This window comes from Heteronotia binoei, chromosome 5 (genome assembly GCF_032191835.1).
Source record: "Heteronotia binoei isolate CCM8104 ecotype False Entrance Well chromosome 5, APGP_CSIRO_Hbin_v1, whole genome shotgun sequence".
Taxonomy (NCBI): Eukaryota; Metazoa; Chordata; class Lepidosauria; order Squamata; family Gekkonidae; genus Heteronotia; species Heteronotia binoei.
In genome coordinates this window covers 27,584,797-27,602,096 of record NC_083227.1, presented here as the reverse complement: position 1 = coordinate 27,602,096, position 17,300 = coordinate 27,584,797, and the positions used below count along the sequence as shown (strand labels likewise).

Below are 17,300 nucleotides of genomic sequence, written 5' to 3'. Positions count from 1 at the left end.
AGCGAGTGAGTGATTTGGCGACTGTCAAATCAGTTTGCTCTGGGGCCATCCTTCTGAAGCCAAGACAGAAGTGTTCAAGCTGGAGGCTAAAAAACTGAACTGGCTCACACTAACTCGGCTTAGAGGGAACACTGCAAAGTCCTGAAGTACTAGAGACCTTCTGCTAGTCAGACTGGATAATACTGACCTTGATAGACTAACAGTCAGCAGAGTTAAAATAGTCTGAGGGCCCAGCAAGGGCCTGTCTCAACAGACAACAGCTTTGGGTGTTCCTGTCTTAATATCTGCAGTTGCTGCAGGATGGGCCATGGCTCAATGGTGGAGTGTCTGCTTGGTGTAAGAAGCTAAGAGAAGCCATATTAGATCAGTCCAATGGCCCAACCAGTCCAACACTCTGTGTCACACAGTGGCCAAAAAAACCCAGGTGCCATCAGGAGGTCCACCAGTGGGGCCAGGACACTAGAAGCCACCCCCCCCCCCCAAGCACCAAGAATACAGAGCATCCCTTGCCCCAGTCGGAGAGTTCCAACAATATGCTGTGGCTGATAGCCACTGATGGATCTCTGCTCCATATGCTTATCCAATCTCCTCTTGAAGTTGTGTATGCTTGTAGCCACCACCACCACCTGTGGCAGTGAATTCCACGCGTTAATCACCCTTTGGGTGAAGAAGGACTTTCTTTTATCAGTTCTAACCCAACTGCTCAGCAATTGCATTGAGTGCCCATGAGTTCTCATATTGTGAGAAAGGGAGAAAAGTACTTTTTTCTCTATCATCTCTCTCCTACGCATAATCTTGTGTGTAGAAGGCCCTGGGTTCAGTCCCCAGGATGAGTCTCTGGAGGACCTCTGCTGTTTGGTCTGCACGGTAGTGACCTTGATAGAGCAGTGGGTTGATTCAGTACTAGGCTGCCTCATGTGTTCTTTTTTTCCTGTACTGTGAGCAAAAGGATATCTGGGCAGGAGTGAGTGAATCATTTGAGAGCTCAGTTGTGAGAAAAAGTGTCTTCCTTCATCTTCAGCATCCGGTTTCCTTCGAGGAGGTGGCTGTGTGTTTCACAAAGGCCGAGTGGGCACTGCTGACTCCTGACCAGAGAGCTTTGTACAGAGAAGTCATGGTGGAGAATTATGAGAATGTGACCTCTCTGAGCATGGCTGATGGCTGGGGCTGATGGGAATTGTAGGCAAAAAACATCTGGAGAACTACCGTTGGGCACCCCTGCTATAGAGGGTTTTAAAGGTGAACACCAGCTCCTGTGAAACTCTGCTGTCATCCCTGCGAGTGGTTCTGAACTTTGAAACTTGGCAAGTGTTTTGAGGAGAGGCATTGGATATTATGCTGAAAATGTTGACAGTATATGTCACTTTAAGGCTCCATAATACTGTGTAAAGATTATGTAACTCCCACTATACAGCAGTAACAAGAAGCATGTGAGTAACATGTGTGACTCATTAGCTAATTGAGCACAGGGATTGGCTAATGGATGTATAACAACAGTGGCCACGCTTCTAACTCGTGTGGGTGAATATTGGAGGAGAGACGTGGAGAGGAGTTGGAGAGTGGCTTGATATTCTGTTGGATTGATTGACTGGTAAATGACTACTCTTCTGGACTGTGATTTTGTACCATTGAACTGGCTGGACTGAATGTGAGTGACCTGACCATTGGACTGACTTTGACTTATGCATATTGCCTGAACCCAAATATACTTGTTGAACTGGCTGTTGTTGAGTTTGTCTTCACTAGAACTATAGCTGGGGCTGGGCTGACCAGAGTGCTCTACACAAAGGACTTCCTACACTCTGACAAATGTGATGCTTCTACCTCAAAAAACAGCCTCCCAGATACTCGCAGATCAATTCTCTATTATACCCTATGGGAATCGGTTTCCATAGGGAATAACAGAGTGCCTTGCAGACATTTCCCTCCCCCCCCCCCTTTCTGATGACCCTGAAGCAGGGGAAGGCCTCCAAACCAGGGGATCCCCTGCCCCCACCTGGGGATTGGCAACCCTAATTTGCTACTAGATGTTGCAGCAACTGGGAGGGGAGAGGTTTAGGGTTGCCAAGTCCCATCCAAGAAATATCTGGGGACTTTGGTGGTGGAGCCAAGAGACATTGGGGTGGAGCCAGGAGCAAGGTTGTGACAAGCACATTGAACTCCAAAAGGAGCTCTGGCCATTGCATTTAAAGGGACCACACACCTTCTAAAATGCCTTCCCTCCATAGGGGCTCCTTCTTTTGGGGCTTATAGAATTGGACTCCCTGGTCCAATCTTTTTGAACTTTGGGGGGTAATTTGGGGGAAGGCACTGGATAATATACTGGAAATCCAGTGCCTTTAAAAAAAAAAAAAAACAGCCCCCCCCCCCCAGAGCCCCAGATACTTGTGGATCAATTCTCCATTATTTCCTATGAGTACAGTTCTCCATAGGGAATAACAGAGTTCCCAGCAGACATTCCCCCCCCCCCCGTCCGCTTTCTGATGACCCTGAAGGGGGGCGGGGGCGGGGGCTCCAATCTGGGGTATCCCCTGCCCCCACCTGGGGATTGGCAACCCTAGGATTGCTGCTGCTAGCCAGCTAGGAAAAGTCCCAGGTTCGTTTCGCACACTGGGGTCCAGGCAGTAATTCCCCCGCTCCTCCTTGCTGGTTCCTCTTCCAAAAAAGCAGCTGCCCAGGCCAGCCCAGGGTTAAATCCTGATTTGGCTCATCCTCCCTAAGAGGCCGAACTTGTGGGCGCTCCAATGGTTAAAACATATGAGTTCCAAATTCCTAGACTGGAAGGAAAAAAACAAATAAGGGCGGGGGGCCTTAATTGCAGATGCGCCTTCCTGCCTCTCCATTTCCGCACGGAACCTGTACAGGGGCTTTGGCGGTTCCATTGAGACGGCCTGTTTGGAAGCGCGCTGTTTTCAGGTCCAATTTGGGGGACGGGGTGGGGGGCGAAGTGGGGTGCTGCGTCTTGGAGGAGGAGCAAGTAAAGTAAAAGGGAAATAGAAATAGGGTGGTGGAGCATTCAAATCAAGCGCAATTTAATGCAGAAACGTGCGGTCTCTGTGTTTGTATACTATAGCTTTGCTGGGAAAATTAACTGAACAGATTAGATTAGCTGCAAATTAGCAGGCAAAAAAAGCCCTGTTTTTTGAAGTAGAGGCATCAAATTTTCAGCAAAGCATCTGGTGCCTGTCCCCAGAATACCTTCCAAGTTTCAAAATGATTGGACCAGGGGGTCCAATTCTATGAGCTTCTAAAGTAGGTGCCCCTATCCTCCATTATTTCCAATGGAGGGAAGGCATTTAAAAGGAGTCTCTATAAATGTGATGGCCAGAACTCCCTTTAGAGTTCAGTTATGCTCGTCACACTCTTGCTTCTGGTTCCACCCCCAAAGTCCCCAGATACTTCTTGAATTAGACTTGGCAACGCTACTTGGAATCCATATATCTATTTTGGCAATCTAAACTGAATTATCCCCCCCCCCCCCCCAATTATCCCTTGAGTTCTAGGAATTTAGGGGAAGTGGTGATTTCATAAGTAATGTGTATGCAGCTGTAAATAGCCAGTTTGGTGTAGTGGTTAAGTGTGTGGACTCTTATCTGGGAGGAACGGGTTTGATTCCCCACTCCTCCATTTGCACCTGCTGGAATGGCCTTGGGTCAGCCATAGCTCTCATAGGAGTTGTTCTTGAAAGGGCAGCTACTGTAAGAGCTCTCTCAGCCCCACCCATCTCACAGGGTGTCTGATGTGGGGGGAGAAAATATGGGAGATTGTAAGCCGCTCTGAGTCTCTGATTCAGAGTGAAGGGCGGGGTATAAATCTGCACTTCTTATTAATAACTGTGACCATCTTACATTTTGATAGCTGCAAGCAATGTTCCCTCTAAGCTGCAGATGTTCCCTCTAAGCAAAAATTCTACTTTGTGAGCTACTAACTTTAAAGTTGTGAGCTACTGCATAAATTAGTATGATCTGGGGTCATCCTTCCTGAGTTAAGACAAAAATATGTGAGCTGGAGGCTAAAAACCTGTGAGCTGGCTCACACTAACTCAACTTAGAGGGAACAGCAATTTAATTTTTTCAATTTTTTAAAAAATTATTTGCCTTTCTCTTTTAGAAATAGAAAACAGCAAGAGTCCAGTAGCTCCTTCAACACTAATGAAATCTATTGTTATTAATTATTATTGTTGTTTATATCCTGCCCTCCCCGCTGAAGCAAATAAAATCACAATAAAACATTCATGATACATTTAAAATCATACAGCATTCAACATTCAATAAATAACAATGAAAACAGTTTGGTGCTAGTGTTGTTAATATCTGATGGTATTCAGTGCTCCAGGTATCCTTTAGCTAAAGGCGAGCCGGAATAGTGCTGTCTTACAAGCCTTGTGAGACAGGCGTAGGATCAGGGCAGGGTAGGAGGCTGAAGAAGTGAGCAGTGCCTCAGGAAAGCTCTTTCCCTGTCACACACTTGGTTAGTCTTTAGGGTGCTGCTCTGGACTCTTGCTCTTTTCTACTGCCACAAACAGGAACATGGCTACCCACCTTATCTTTCTCTTTTCCGCTTTCCTTTGTTTTGTTAATGTGTGGGTGTGCCTAAGTGTGTGCACTCTTATTTGGGAGAACTGGGTTTGATTCCTCACTCTTCCACCTGCAGCTTCTGGAATGGCCTTTGGTCAGCCATTGCTCTCGCAGAGCTGTCCTTGAAAGGGCAGCTTCTGGGAGAGCTCTCTCAGCCTCACCCACTTCACAGGGTGTTGTGGGGGAGGAGGGTAAAGGAGATTGTGAGCCGCTCTAAGATTCAGAGTGAAGGGTGGGGTATAAATCCAATATCTTATTATTATTATTATTATTATTATTATTATTATTATTATTATTATTATTATTATTATTGCAAGTCTGCCTTTCTTACTGAGACTCAAAGATGGATTATGAGCCTCATAAATGTTTCCAGTTGACGTGTAAACAGATTGCAAAATATCGAAGTCAGACAGTGAGTAGATTACAAGGAATACTCCCTCTAAGCTATGTTCCCCAGAGAGCACTGCATTCGGGAGCTCAAAATCTGCTATTCATCCCTGGACCAAAGGAGGCCAGACTAAGCTCAGGACCTTCTCAGTGACAGCACCAATGCTGTGGAATGTTCTCTGAGGCTATAAGAGCCCTGCAGGGTCTCTCCCAATTCCACAGGGCCTGTAAAACCGAACTTTTCCAACAGGCCTATAATAACTAAGTGGGAGAAGGCTGCCACTCTGTGCTGCTCAGCAATACCATCAGAAGGATCACTAACAGACTGACCAAAGAACTATGTCACCATCGTAATCTGACTCACCTATACCAAAATTCTTGAATAGCACCAAATATGTACTTTTAAATTGTTTAATTGTTTAAGTTTAATTGTTTTTAAAGCTGAAATTAGAAATCATTGTTTTAACATGACTGTTAGCTGCCCTGAGTACGCTTGCGGAGAGGGCGGGATATAAATCTAAGGTAATTTTTTTTAAAAAAGCTGTGGAGCCTTGGAGCAAAAATTCTACCTTGTGAGTTATTGGCATTAAAGTTGTGAGCTTCTGCATAAATTAATTTGCTCTGGGGGCATTTTTCATGCTCTTAGACAAAAATGTGTGAGCTGGAGGCAAAAAACCCCAGTGAGCTAGCTCACACTAGCTCAGCTTAGAGGGAAGACTTATTGCAAGATGTAATGGCATTTCAGTGTAGCAGCAAATATTCCTGATGGGACAAAAGGCATGCATCTATTTTTACATTCAGTTTGATTGAGAGATTTAGAGTCTTCAAATTGCCTGCCACTGTTCCACTTTAATTATTTTCCTTTTACATTTAAGCGTTTCAATTTGGGGGGCGGGGGTCTCTGATCAGAGGGCAGCCGGAATACCAGTGCTTAGTTAAATGTATATGTGTCAAATGTGCAAAAACAATACAAATTTAAATTCCTAGATGAGGCAAGCAATGATATGTAAAAATTTCAAGTGCTGTCAGTTCTCATGTAAATTACTGTACCTTGTGGCTTTTGGAGGAGTCTTTTAAAAAATGAAAACTTTTACAATACAAGTTTGAAACGCTTGTAGAGAAAAGACCAGATCAAAACTAGTGTTGAGAAAAAAAGTTGCAGCAGCAGCTCCAAAACGCATCTCACCAAAACAAATGTAGACGCTTCGGGCAGCAATGGTGCAAAACAGTTGTGAGAACGTTAGGTAATGTAAAAGGTGAGTTTCCAATGCGGTGATAGAGAGTCACAAACTGTCAGTGTAAAAACACCCTATGACTAATAACACAACCAATATATTAGGGTAGTCAAAACCAATTGATTTCTATGGAATCACTCTGGCCAGGAGGCTATGGGAACAAGGCCCCCTTGCATCTCTTCCTAGGAGAATTTCCCCCTCCACGTTGACATTAGGGACAAGAAAGAGTCTTTTATCCCAGAATGCCTTCTATTCTTGTTTCCTTCAGGGAATGAATGACAAAGCTTGCTGCTGGGAATGTGTGTAAGGGTTGCTCCATACAGAAATCTGAGGACATGGTCAGGTTCCCGTCCCGTCCATCGTTGTGCAGGAGGGGGGATTCTGGCAGATGCCACTTCTCTGTGAACCTGCCAACTTTCCTACAGAAGGAGTACATGTTCAGGAGCCTCCTATCCCGCCAAATCCTGCGACGCTGGTCAGATCATTAGGCAACTTTGGTGTATTTCCTGGCTAGCTTTTTTGGACTGAAGTAGAACCCTCACATTCCAATGCAGTTTTCTTTAAAATGAGTCAGGAAGTGAATGGGGGGGTGGTATCAGTCTCTGCTTACAGGTTTCTCAGCTGAATAGCAGCTGTCTGAAATGGGAGGCAGAGCCGAATGGCCTGATCCAGCAGGGGCTTCTTCTTCTCTTCTAGAAACTGCTTTGCTTCAAATTACACTGGTCTGTAAATTGCCTCACAGGTTGTCTGGGTCTCTCCTCCAGGGTGGCCTGCTCTCTGGGAGTTAGGGAGAGCCCACAGGTTCCATGTGGCTATCCCTTCTTTGGACAGAGACCCAGTGGGGGAAAACATGTCTGAGGGAGCCAAATACGGGACTGTATCAGCATTCACCAACCTTTGATGTTATCTGTCCTCTGTGCCCTGTGAGACTCAGGGCCTTTCTGATGTAAAGAGCAGGCTTTGCTTTTAAGATAAATCTCCTGCAAGGGTATTTTTGTTTGTTTCTCTTCTGCTCTCCCTGAGAAGGTTAAAAGCGGGTAAACTCGGATCTGGGAGACCAAAGTCTAAATCCCCACTCTCCTGTGGAAGCTCGGGTCGACCACACTCCCTCGGTTTAGCCCACCTTACAGGGTTGTTGTGAAGATAAAATGGAGAGGAAGAGAACAATGGAAGGTGTTCACAAGTCCCCCATTGGGGAGGCAGGCAGCACGGACCGGGAAGGTGGAAATATCTCCTCATTTAAAACAAGGAGAGTTCAAGAATCTCCCTGCAGGATCAGAGGCAGTGTGGTTTTGTGGGCAGAGTCTCTGACTAGGATCTAGAACGGGTCGCTAACCCCGGGCCATGGACCGGTACCAGTCCATGGCCTGTTAGCAACAGAGACCTTTGCCTACTCCTCATTTAAAGACCCCCCCAGGGGGGCATGGATGGGGTGTGGGTATGGGGCAGCTTGGGGCAGCAAAACCCCCAGCACTCCCACCAGTCCATGGAAGAATTGTTTTCCACAGAACTGGTCCCTGGTGCCAAAAAGGTTGGGAGCCACTGATCTAGGAGGTTCAAACGCCCACTCTGCCACGGAAGGTTGCTGGCTGACTTTGGGTCAGTTGTGTGGTCTCTGTTTGACCTCCCTCACAGGGTGGTTGTGAGGACAGAATGGAGAGGAGATCAACGTGAGCCACTTTTGGTCCCCTTTGAGGAGAAAGGTGGAGTAAACCACTGAAGATACACGTGTCTCCCTACAGGCAGTCGAAGGGCATCACAGCTGGGTTCCAGGACGTCTCCTCGTTGGGGTGGAGTGGAAACCTTTAAGATGCAGCCTGCTCAGGTAAGGGATGGATCCCCTGGGAAGTGTTGTGTGAAGAGAAGCTGGATGCCTCCTTTTCCTCCAGCAGGGCTGGAAGGAACCATTCCTGTTTGTCTTTGTGATACGGAACCTTTTTCTTTTTGTAAGCTGCTTTGGATTTCTCCACAGAGGAAAGGGGCCTAATGGGGCCAAATGTGTTTAAAGAAAGAAAGTACATGTATTTCCATGGCTTTCTGATAACTGCAAGGTAACGCAGCAGCCATTTGAACCCTTGACCTTCTTCCATGAATGAAAAGGTGGGATGCCGATAAATGCCCCGGGCAGGTTTTCTTGTTTTTCTGTGGTGTGAAGTATCCATTGAGGGTAGAACTCCCTCCTGGGGTAACAAGAACCTCAGTTGAGGGGTCTGGGTGAGGAGGAAGGTCCATGGTAGAGCATAAGAACATAAAAGAAGCCATGTTGGATCAGGCCAATGGCCCATCCAGTCACACAGTAGCCAATATGTGTGTGTGCGTGTGTGTATATATATATATATCGAGGGAGAGAGAGAGGGATACATACATAGGCTAATAGCCACTGATGGACCTTCTTGGCATGCAGAAGGTGCCAGGTAGAATCCTTGGCATCTCCAGTTAATAAAGGGATCAGGTAGGAGGCGACATAAAAGACCCCCTCCTGTGGTACTGGAGAGTCCAGGGGTGTCAAACATGCAGCCTGGTCCCTGGAGGGCTCCTCTCAGGCTCCCAAAGCAACTGTCTGTCATCTGCTTCCTTCTCCTTCTCTCTTGCTTCCTTCTGCATCACAGCTTGCTTTGCCAGGCTTGCTCAATCGCACAGGAGCTACAGAGCAAAACCTCGATTTTCTCCATTGGTTGAGGCTCCTCCCCCTCCTGGTTCCTTGGGGAGGGAGGGAAAGAGCCAGAGCTTCCTTTGCCCAGTTCCCTGGATCCCATGGGAGTAATACAAAGAAAGACCTTTAAGACTAACAAGTGCTAATGTTTTAAAGCATGTTTTATTTTAAGGTTAGTTTGTTTTTAAATCTTTAGTCGTATTTGTCTGTGTCCTTTAAAAAGTTTATGCTCTGCTAACTAATCTTAAATAGGTACACACATGGTCTGGGCAATCATGGCCTGACCCGGCCTGACATGGCACAGCCAGGTCTCATTTATGTCAGATCCAGCCCTCATAACAAATGAGTTTGACACCCCTGTGCTAGTCAGAATAGATAATGTTGACCTTAATGGACCAAAAATCAGTCAAGTTAAAATAGTCTAACTGTGCTTCCAAAGGTCTGACTCAGAAGATGGCAGCTTCAGTTGTTCCTGTCTTAATATCTGCAGTTGCTGGGGGAGAGGCCTTGGCTCAGTGGTAGAGTGTCCGCTTGGTATGCGGAAGGCCCCTGGTTCAACCCCAGCAGGAGTCTCTGGAGGGCCTCTGCTGGTTGGACTGTACATTAGTGGCCTTGATAAAGCAGTGGGTTGATTCAATACAAGACTGCCTCGTGTGTTCTTTTTTTTCCCTGTTTTGTGAGCAAAACTGCATTTGGGCAGGAGCAGGTGGATTATCTGTAAGCTCCGTTGTGAGAAAAATGTATCTTCCATCTTTTTCAGCGCCCGTTTTCCTTTGAGGAGGTGGCCGTGCGTTTCACCAAGGCCGAGTGGGTGCTGCTGACTCCTGACCAGAGAGCTTTGTACAGAGAAGTCATGCTGGAGAATTATGGGAACGTGACCTCTTTGGGTAAGGCTCCTTTACGTCTTGCTTGATAGATGTTGAAGCTGTGATTTTTGGCACGCTCACTTCTTTATTTCTGTCATTTGTAGTCTGCCTTTCTCATTGAGACTCAAAACAGATTACAGTGTAAATTGGGATGATGATGATGATGATATTGGATTTATATCCCACCCTATACTCTGAATCTCAGAGTCTCGGAGCGGTCACAATCTCCATTACCTCCCCCTCCCCACAACAGACACCCTGTGAGGTAGGTGGGGCTGAAAAAAGCTCTCCCAGAAGCTGCCCTTTCAAGGACAACTCCTATGAGAGCTATGGCTGACCCAAGGCCATTCCAGCAGCTGCAAGTGCCCTGCCTTCTTTCAGATTTCTGCTGAACTAGTGCTATTTTGTGCCATTAAGCTGCAAGCTACCCAAGCCCAGAACCATGGAGTCTTTAAGCCAAGAGATGAACAAAGGTGGTTTGTCATTGCCTACCTCTGCATAGCAACCCTGTTCTTCCTTCATGGCCTTCCATCCCTTTTTACATTGATATTTTGCTTTCTCTTCGTGCTGTTGATCAGTTTGGTGTAGTGGTTAAGTGCCCGGACCGTTATCTGGGAGAACTGGGTTTGATTCCCCACTCCTGCACTTGCAGCTGCTCGAATGGCCTTGGATCTGCCATAGCTTTTGCAGGAGTTGTCCTTGAAAGGGCAGCTGCTGTGAGAGCCCTCTCAGCCCCACACATCTCACAGGGTGTCTGTTGTGGGAAGAGAAGATATAGGAGGCTGTAAGCTGCTATGAGCCTCTGATTCAGAGACAAGAGCAGGGTATAAATCTGCAGTCATCTTCTCTGTCTAGAGCTGCAAAGCAAAGCCTCTCTTAAATAGGTACACACACGGCCAAGCTCAACATGGCTCAGCCCAATCTGACATGACCCCCCCCCCAACAAGGTCTCATTATGTCTGATCCAGCCCTCATAACAAATGAGTGTCAAGCCCCGAGATTCTCAATAATGAAGTCCTTTGTTTTATTTTGAATAGACTAGTTTATTCAGGAATTCGAAGGTGCTACACGGAACATGGTCCATGGAAATACTGAGGTACCAGAGGTTACATGCTTGCTATATAGGGTATCATAAGCCGTTACAAAAGGCATTTTATTTGATAGCCACTGATGGACCTCTGTTCCATATGCTTATCCAATCCCCTGCTGAAGCTGTTTATGCTTGCAGCTGCCACCACCTCCTGTGGCAGTGAATTCCATGTGTTAATCACCCTTTGGGTGAAGAAGTACTTCCTTTTATCAGTTCTAACCCGACTGCTCAGCAATTTGATTGAAAGTCCATGAGTTCTTGTCTTGTGAGAAAGGGAGAAAAGTACTTCTCTCTCTCCCATGCGTAATCTTGTACACCTCTATCATGTCACCCCCCAGTCGATGTTTCTCCAAGCTAGGAGCGGAACATTTGCTGCAGGGATTCTTAAAGGACAGCAAAACATCTTAAGGTTCTAGAGAGAAGGTGACCCTTTGAAGGAGGAGGAAAAGAACTAGCCTCTCTCTCAGTTGGGAGGGCAAGAGAGAAATGGGTAGAAGGAAACATGGCTGCCTTGGCCACCAGAATTCAAGTTTCATGAACTGTACTTGAAGATGGATACTTTCAGGAAGGTTGAAGGAGCTGGGCATGTTTAGCCTGGAGAGGCTGAGAGGTGATATAATCACCATCTTCAAGGCTGTCATCTAGAGCAGGGGTGGCCAACGGTAACTCTCCAGATGTTTTTTTGCCTACAGCTCCCATCAGCCCTAGCCATTGGCCATGCTGGCTGGGGCTGATGGGAGTTGTATGCAGAAAACATCTGGAGAGCTACCGTTGGCCACCCCTGATCTAGAAGATGGTGTGAAATTGTTTTCTGTGGCCCCAGAAGGTAGGACCAGAACCAACGGGTTGAAATTAAAAGAGTTTCTGGCTCAACATTAGGAAGAACTTCCTGACCGTTAGAGCGATTCCTCAGTGGAACAGGCTTCCTCGGGAGGTGGTGGGTTCTCCTTCCTTGGAGGTTTTTCAACAGAGGCTAGATGGCCATCTGACAGCAATGATGATCCTGTGAATTTAGGGGGAGGTGTTTGTGAATTTCCTGCACTGTGCTGGGGGTTGGACTAGATGACCCTGGAGGTCCCTTCCAACTCTATGATTCTAGAATTGTGGTGGTTTCTGTTGCCTGCTCACTTATTGGGCAGAAGAGCCTTTCTTCTCTCTTGTGATCTTTTAGAATGCGAACGTTAGAAAGGGATGATGGAGGAAGGCCTGATTTTTTGTAGTAAATTGTATATTTTTTGTTTCTTCCTCAGCTAATCCTACGCCTGGCCTCATCTCCTGGCTTCAGGAAAGGGAAGCACCATTTCCCTCAGACCCCAAAGAAGAGAGGTCGTCAGGTGGGTGCTTAGACATGTGGTGGGCCTCCTTGTTCGTTGGGGATTTAGCAGGTTCCTTGGAGGGTAGCTGGAGATTTTGAGTGTCCCTGATCACTCAGGCTGTGAGCTCACATACGCTTGGGAGATACCTCCAGTGGCTTTGACAGCCTCTAAGGCAGGGGTGTCAAACATGTGGCCTGGGGGCCAAATTAGGCCCCCAGAGGGCTCCTATCAGGCCCCTGAGCAACTGGCTGTCATCTGCTTCCTTCCCCTTCTCTCTTGCTTCCTTCTGCATCACAGCTTGCTTTGCTAGGCTTGCTCAATCATACAGGAGCTATAGAGCAAAGCCTCTATTTTCTCCATTGGCTCAGGCTCCTCCCTTGGGGAGGAAGGGGGAGGGGAGGCAGAGCTTGCTTTGCCAGGCTCTCTCAATGGCACAGCAGAGCTACTGAGCCAAGCCTCTCTTCTACTGGCTGAGGCTCCTCCCCCTCCTGGTCCACTGGGAAAGGCAGGAAAGAGCCAGAGCTTCCTTTGCCCAGTTCCCTGGATCCCATGGGAGAAATACAAAGAAAATACCTTTAAGACCAGCAAGTGCCAATGTTTTAAGCATGTTTTATTTTAAGATTTTTATATATATATATATATATATATATATATATATATATATATATATATATATATATATATATATATATATATATATATATATATATATATATATATATATATATATATATATATATATATATTTAATTGTGTTTGTCTGTGTTCTTTATAAAGTTTATATCTCAGCTGCCTAATCTTAAATAGGTACACACATGGCCCGGCCTGACATGGCCTGGCCCGACAAAGTCTTATTTATGTCTGATCCGGCCCTCATAATTTTATTTTATTTATTTTATATTATTTATTTTAAATAAATAAATAACAAATGAGTTTGATAGATCCAAGTGGGCAGTCGGGTTGGTCTGAAGCAGTTGAACAAAGCAGGAGTCAAGTTCCACCTTTAAGACCAACCAAGTTTTATTCAGAACGTAAGCTTTCATGTGCTCTCTAAGCACACTTCATCAGACGAGGGGATCAGGTATTGTGGACTGAAATGCAAGCAGTTTGTTGATTAAGTATGCGGACTGATCACATGGTAAACTAGTGTGGCTTGGTCATTTGGTCTGGATAGCCATAAAAGGTAATAAAGTCCTCTGCCAATTGGTGTTTCTGTAAATCTTGGTGAATCACAAAAAGACATGCATTTCCCAGTTGTATTCCACCTAATCCCTGCTCTAAGGTTTCCTTCCTCCTAAGAGTTTTCATGGAAGGAAAAGCTGAAACAATCCCTTTCCCTCTCAGCATTGATCCAGATTTGTGTACCTTGGATCTTGACCTTGATTCCATCCACCTGGAAGCAATGTTCCTCTAAGCTGCAGAATCTTGTGAGCAAAAATTCTGCTTCGTGAGCTACTGGCATTCAAGTTGTGACCTACTGCATAAATGAGTGTGCTCTGGGGCCACCCTTCCTGAGCCAGAGGCTGAAAAACTGTGAGCTAACTCGCACTAACTCAGCTTAGAGGGAACAGTGCCCGGAAGTATCTTCCAATTCTGGGCTGTCTACATTGCTGAAACAAGAACAGTTTTCAGGATTCTTTCCCCCACTTTGGTGAAAGCAAAGAGAGACATGGGGAAAAGATTGTGCAACAGGAGAGCCAGGAAGGTTTAAAGCAGCCGGAGGTTTAAACGGGGAGCTCAAACTACATTATCTTTTCTTCATGGTTTGGTTATAAGAAGAGCCCTCCTGGATGCATCTAGTCAAGCATCCATAGTCCATTTAGTCTGGCATCCAGTCCCACACAGTGACCAACCGTTTCCTTTGGATGGAGTAACAGAAGGACATAGAGCAGCTTGGTGTAAAAGGGCATAGAGCCAGTTTGGTGTAGTGGTTAAGTGTGTGGACTCTTACCTGGGAGAACTGGGTTTGATTCCCTACTCTCTGGGTGAGCATCCTTTCTCCTGGGATGTCTGATTCTTGAGAGCTAGTTTGGTGCAGTGGTTAAGTGCGCAGACTCTTATCTGGGAGAACCGGGTTTGATTCCCCACTCTTCCACTTGCAGCTGCTGGAATGGCCTTGGGTCAGCCATAGCTCTTGCAGGAGTTGTACTTGAAAGGGCAGCTTCTGGGAGAGCTCACTCAGCCCCACCTACCTCACAGGGTGGCTGTTTGTGTGTGTGTGGGGGGAAGGTAAAGGAGATTGTAGCTGCTCTGAGACTCTGAGATTCAGAGTATAGGTTGGGATATAAATCCAATATCATCTTATAGAGTAGGGCTGGACAACCTTGCTTAATGTAAGTGCCACATAGAATAAACGTCAGATGTTTGAGAGCCGCAAGTCAGGAAGGAAGGAAGGCATACAGTTACCAGGCTCCTGGTGGGGCCTGAAAATCTCCCGCTTTTACAACTGATCTCCAGCTGGCAGAGATCAGCTCTCCTGGAGAAAATGGCTGCTTGGAAGAGTGGTCTCTATGGCAGCTGTACCATGCTGAGGCCCCTTCCCCTCCCCAAACCCCACCCTTTCCTGGAGCCACCCCCAAAGTCTCCAGGTATTTTCCAACAGACCCAGCAACCTTAGGAAGGCAGGAAAAGAGGTGGAAAGAAAGCAACTTTAACTTTAAATGTGTTCTCTAAGCCGCTGACCGGCTTGGCTTGGAGAAATAATTTAAAGAGGGAAATGCCTTCTCCATGCCAGCCAATGGAGCAGTGAGGGCTTTGGAAGCCACACAATATGTGTGAAAGAGCCACATGTAGCTTCCAAGCCATAGTTTGGCCACCCCTGGCATAGAGTCTGAGATCTTCCCCTGATATTGCCTCCAGGCTCTGGGTTTCTCTGTCAGGAGCCATTGAGTATTAAAAGTATCCACAGGGAAGCAGTGAATTCTTCTGATGAAAATCATTGACGAGAAGCGCCAAAGTTGCCTGTACCCATTTGTCAGTTTAGATAGCAAATTAAAATGGAGGAAAGACCTTGGTTTTTTTCTTAACTCTGCAGAAAAAAAGTTAGCTCTGTTATGACTGCAGATTATAGACTTATCACCCCTACTAATCAGAAGTCTTTGTTCCAACAGGTCATAGGCAGGATGATGAGAATTATAGCAAGCGATGTGGAATGTCTTTCAAAGTGACCAGCCGCAAGGTGGAGGGAGAGCCTCTGAGGAATTCAGAACAGTCCAAGAGGCAGGAGGAAAACAAAGCAGAGAACTCAGGGAATCCCTCTGTAGTTCTCCAGGCTGACACCCTCCTTGAAAATCCACCTCAAGAAGAACATGGCAAAGGAAAAGGGAGGAAGAAACGTTCCGAAAGCAAAGCAGTCTTGAGACGTAAATCCGACTTGTCTTCCCGTCAGCGAATCCATGCACAGGGTAAAACGTACATATGCTCTGAATGTGGGAAGGGTTTTAGCAGGCTTGCAAACCTCACTTCTCATCAGAGAATCCATGTGAGGGATAAACCCTCTAGGAAATCAGAGTGCAAAAGCAGTTTTGGTCTGAGTAAAACCCATCCTTCCCATCAAAGAACCCACGTGGAGCAAAAACCATGCCAGTGCTCAGAGTGTGGCAAGAGGTTCAACTGTAACAGCGCTCTGACTTTGCATCAGAGAATCCATTCAGGGGAGAAACAATATAAATGCTTGGAATGTGGGAAGAGCTTCCGCTGGAGTTCAAACCTCGCTACCCATCAGAGAATCCATTCAGGGGAGAAACCATATAAATGCTTGACATGTGGAAAGAGCTTTACTGTCAGTACAAGCCTCACTTCACATCAGAGATTCCACACAAAGGAGAAGCCATATGAGTGCCTGGAGTGTGGAAAGACCTTCCGTTTACAAGGATCCCTCAGATCACATAAGAGATCCCACACAGGGGAGAAACCCTATGAGTGCACAGTGTGTGGGAAATGCTTCAGTCAGGGACCTCACCTTACTGCTCACCAAAGGACCCATTCTGGAGAGAAACCCTTTAAATGCCAGGAGTGTGGGAAAGGCTTCAGCCAGAGCTCACACCTGAAAGTACACCAAAGCGTCCACACAGGCGAAAAGCGATACAAATGCTTGGAGTGTGGAAAGAGTTTCCGTATCGCTACACACCTTAAATCGCATGAAAGAATCCACTCAGGGGAGAAGCCATATAAATGCTTGGATTGTGGGAAAAGCTTCAATCAGAGCTCAAGCCTTAAAACACATAAAAGAATCCACACAGGCGAGAGGCCATATAAATGTATGCAATGCGGAAAGGATTTTAGGAGCAGTTCAGAACTTAACATACACAACAGAACTCACACAAGGGACAAGCCCTTTAAGTGCCTGCAGTGCGGAAAGAGCTTCTCTAGCTCACTGCTGAATGCGCACCAAAGAATCCACACAGGAGAAAAGCCTTACAAATGCTTGGAGTGCGGAAGGAGTTTCCGTCTCAGTACATTTCTTAAATTGCATGAAAGAACCCACACAGGGGAGAAGCCCTATAAATGCCTAGATTGTGGGAAGAGCTTCAGTCAGAACTCAAGCCTTAATAAACATCGAAGAACACACACAATGAAGAAACCATTAAATGCCTATAGTGTGGAAAGAAATTCTACACCAGCACAGAGTTCACAAGACATTTTACAGTCCACACTGGAGAGTAAAAAATATATATGCAGGGACTGTGGGAAAGGATTCAGCCGGCGAGACCGTTTGACATACCATCAAAGAACACACAAAGAGGAAGAATTGCAGAAATGATCAGACTAAGGATTTTTGAAATACAAGCCTTAAAGCTGTCAAATAAGTCACAGAGCCCCCAAATTATTTAATGACTGAATAGTTAAGAGGGGTTTTTCCCCCTCCTAGTTGGTTTTCAAGCCTTAATAAACAGCCAGGAATCGAATATGGGAGAAGTGCTTAAGAGATCTATGCTAAACCTGACCATGAGGTAATATTGCTTATTACTCATAATCCCCCTACAAGGGGTAGATGTTCTGCCAACATTACAATGGCACCATTTGCTGTACTTGGGTTTTGCTGATAACCCTAAGAGACAATAACGGCACCAAATATCTGCAGGGATTTTAAGTTTTCTGAAATAATAATAATAATAATAATAATAAATTTTATTTATATCCCGCCCTCCCCGCCTAAGCAGGCTCAGGGTGGCTA

The 17,300-nt window shown here is 46.0% G+C and overlaps 1 protein-coding gene across 2 annotated transcripts; it reads left to right on the top strand.

The window, feature by feature from the left end:
- Positions 1-1,517: 1,517 nt before the first annotated feature.
- On the top strand, positions 1,518-17,036 carry LOC132571275 (zinc finger protein 883-like). Of its 2 annotated transcripts, none has more exons than XM_060238029.1 (5): positions 1,518-1,591; positions 7,942-8,024; positions 9,613-9,739; positions 12,059-12,142; positions 15,235-17,036. In XM_060238029.1, the coding sequence occupies exons 2-5, from the start codon at positions 8,010-8,012 to the stop codon at positions 16,884-16,886; spliced, it is 1,878 nt and encodes a 625-aa protein (XP_060094012.1). In that variant the 5' UTR covers positions 1,518-1,591; positions 7,942-8,009; the 3' UTR covers positions 16,887-17,036. The 2 variants fall into 2 exon arrangements, with proteins under 2 accessions (XP_060094012.1, XP_060094011.1); XM_060238028.1 differs by lacking the exon at positions 1,518-1,591 and adding an exon at positions 2,824-2,916.
- Positions 17,037-17,300: the final 264 nt, after the last annotated feature.

Coding starts and splice junctions, on each gene's coding strand:
- LOC132571275 (XM_060238029.1), top strand. Junction 9,740..12,058: donor TGGGAACGTGACCTCTTTGG/GTAAGGCTCCTT, acceptor TTTCTTCCTCAG/CTAATCCTACGCCTGGCCTC. Junction 12,143..15,234: donor CAAAGAAGAGAGGTCGTCAG/GTGGGTGCTTAG, acceptor TTGTTCCAACAG/GTCATAGGCAGGATGATGAG.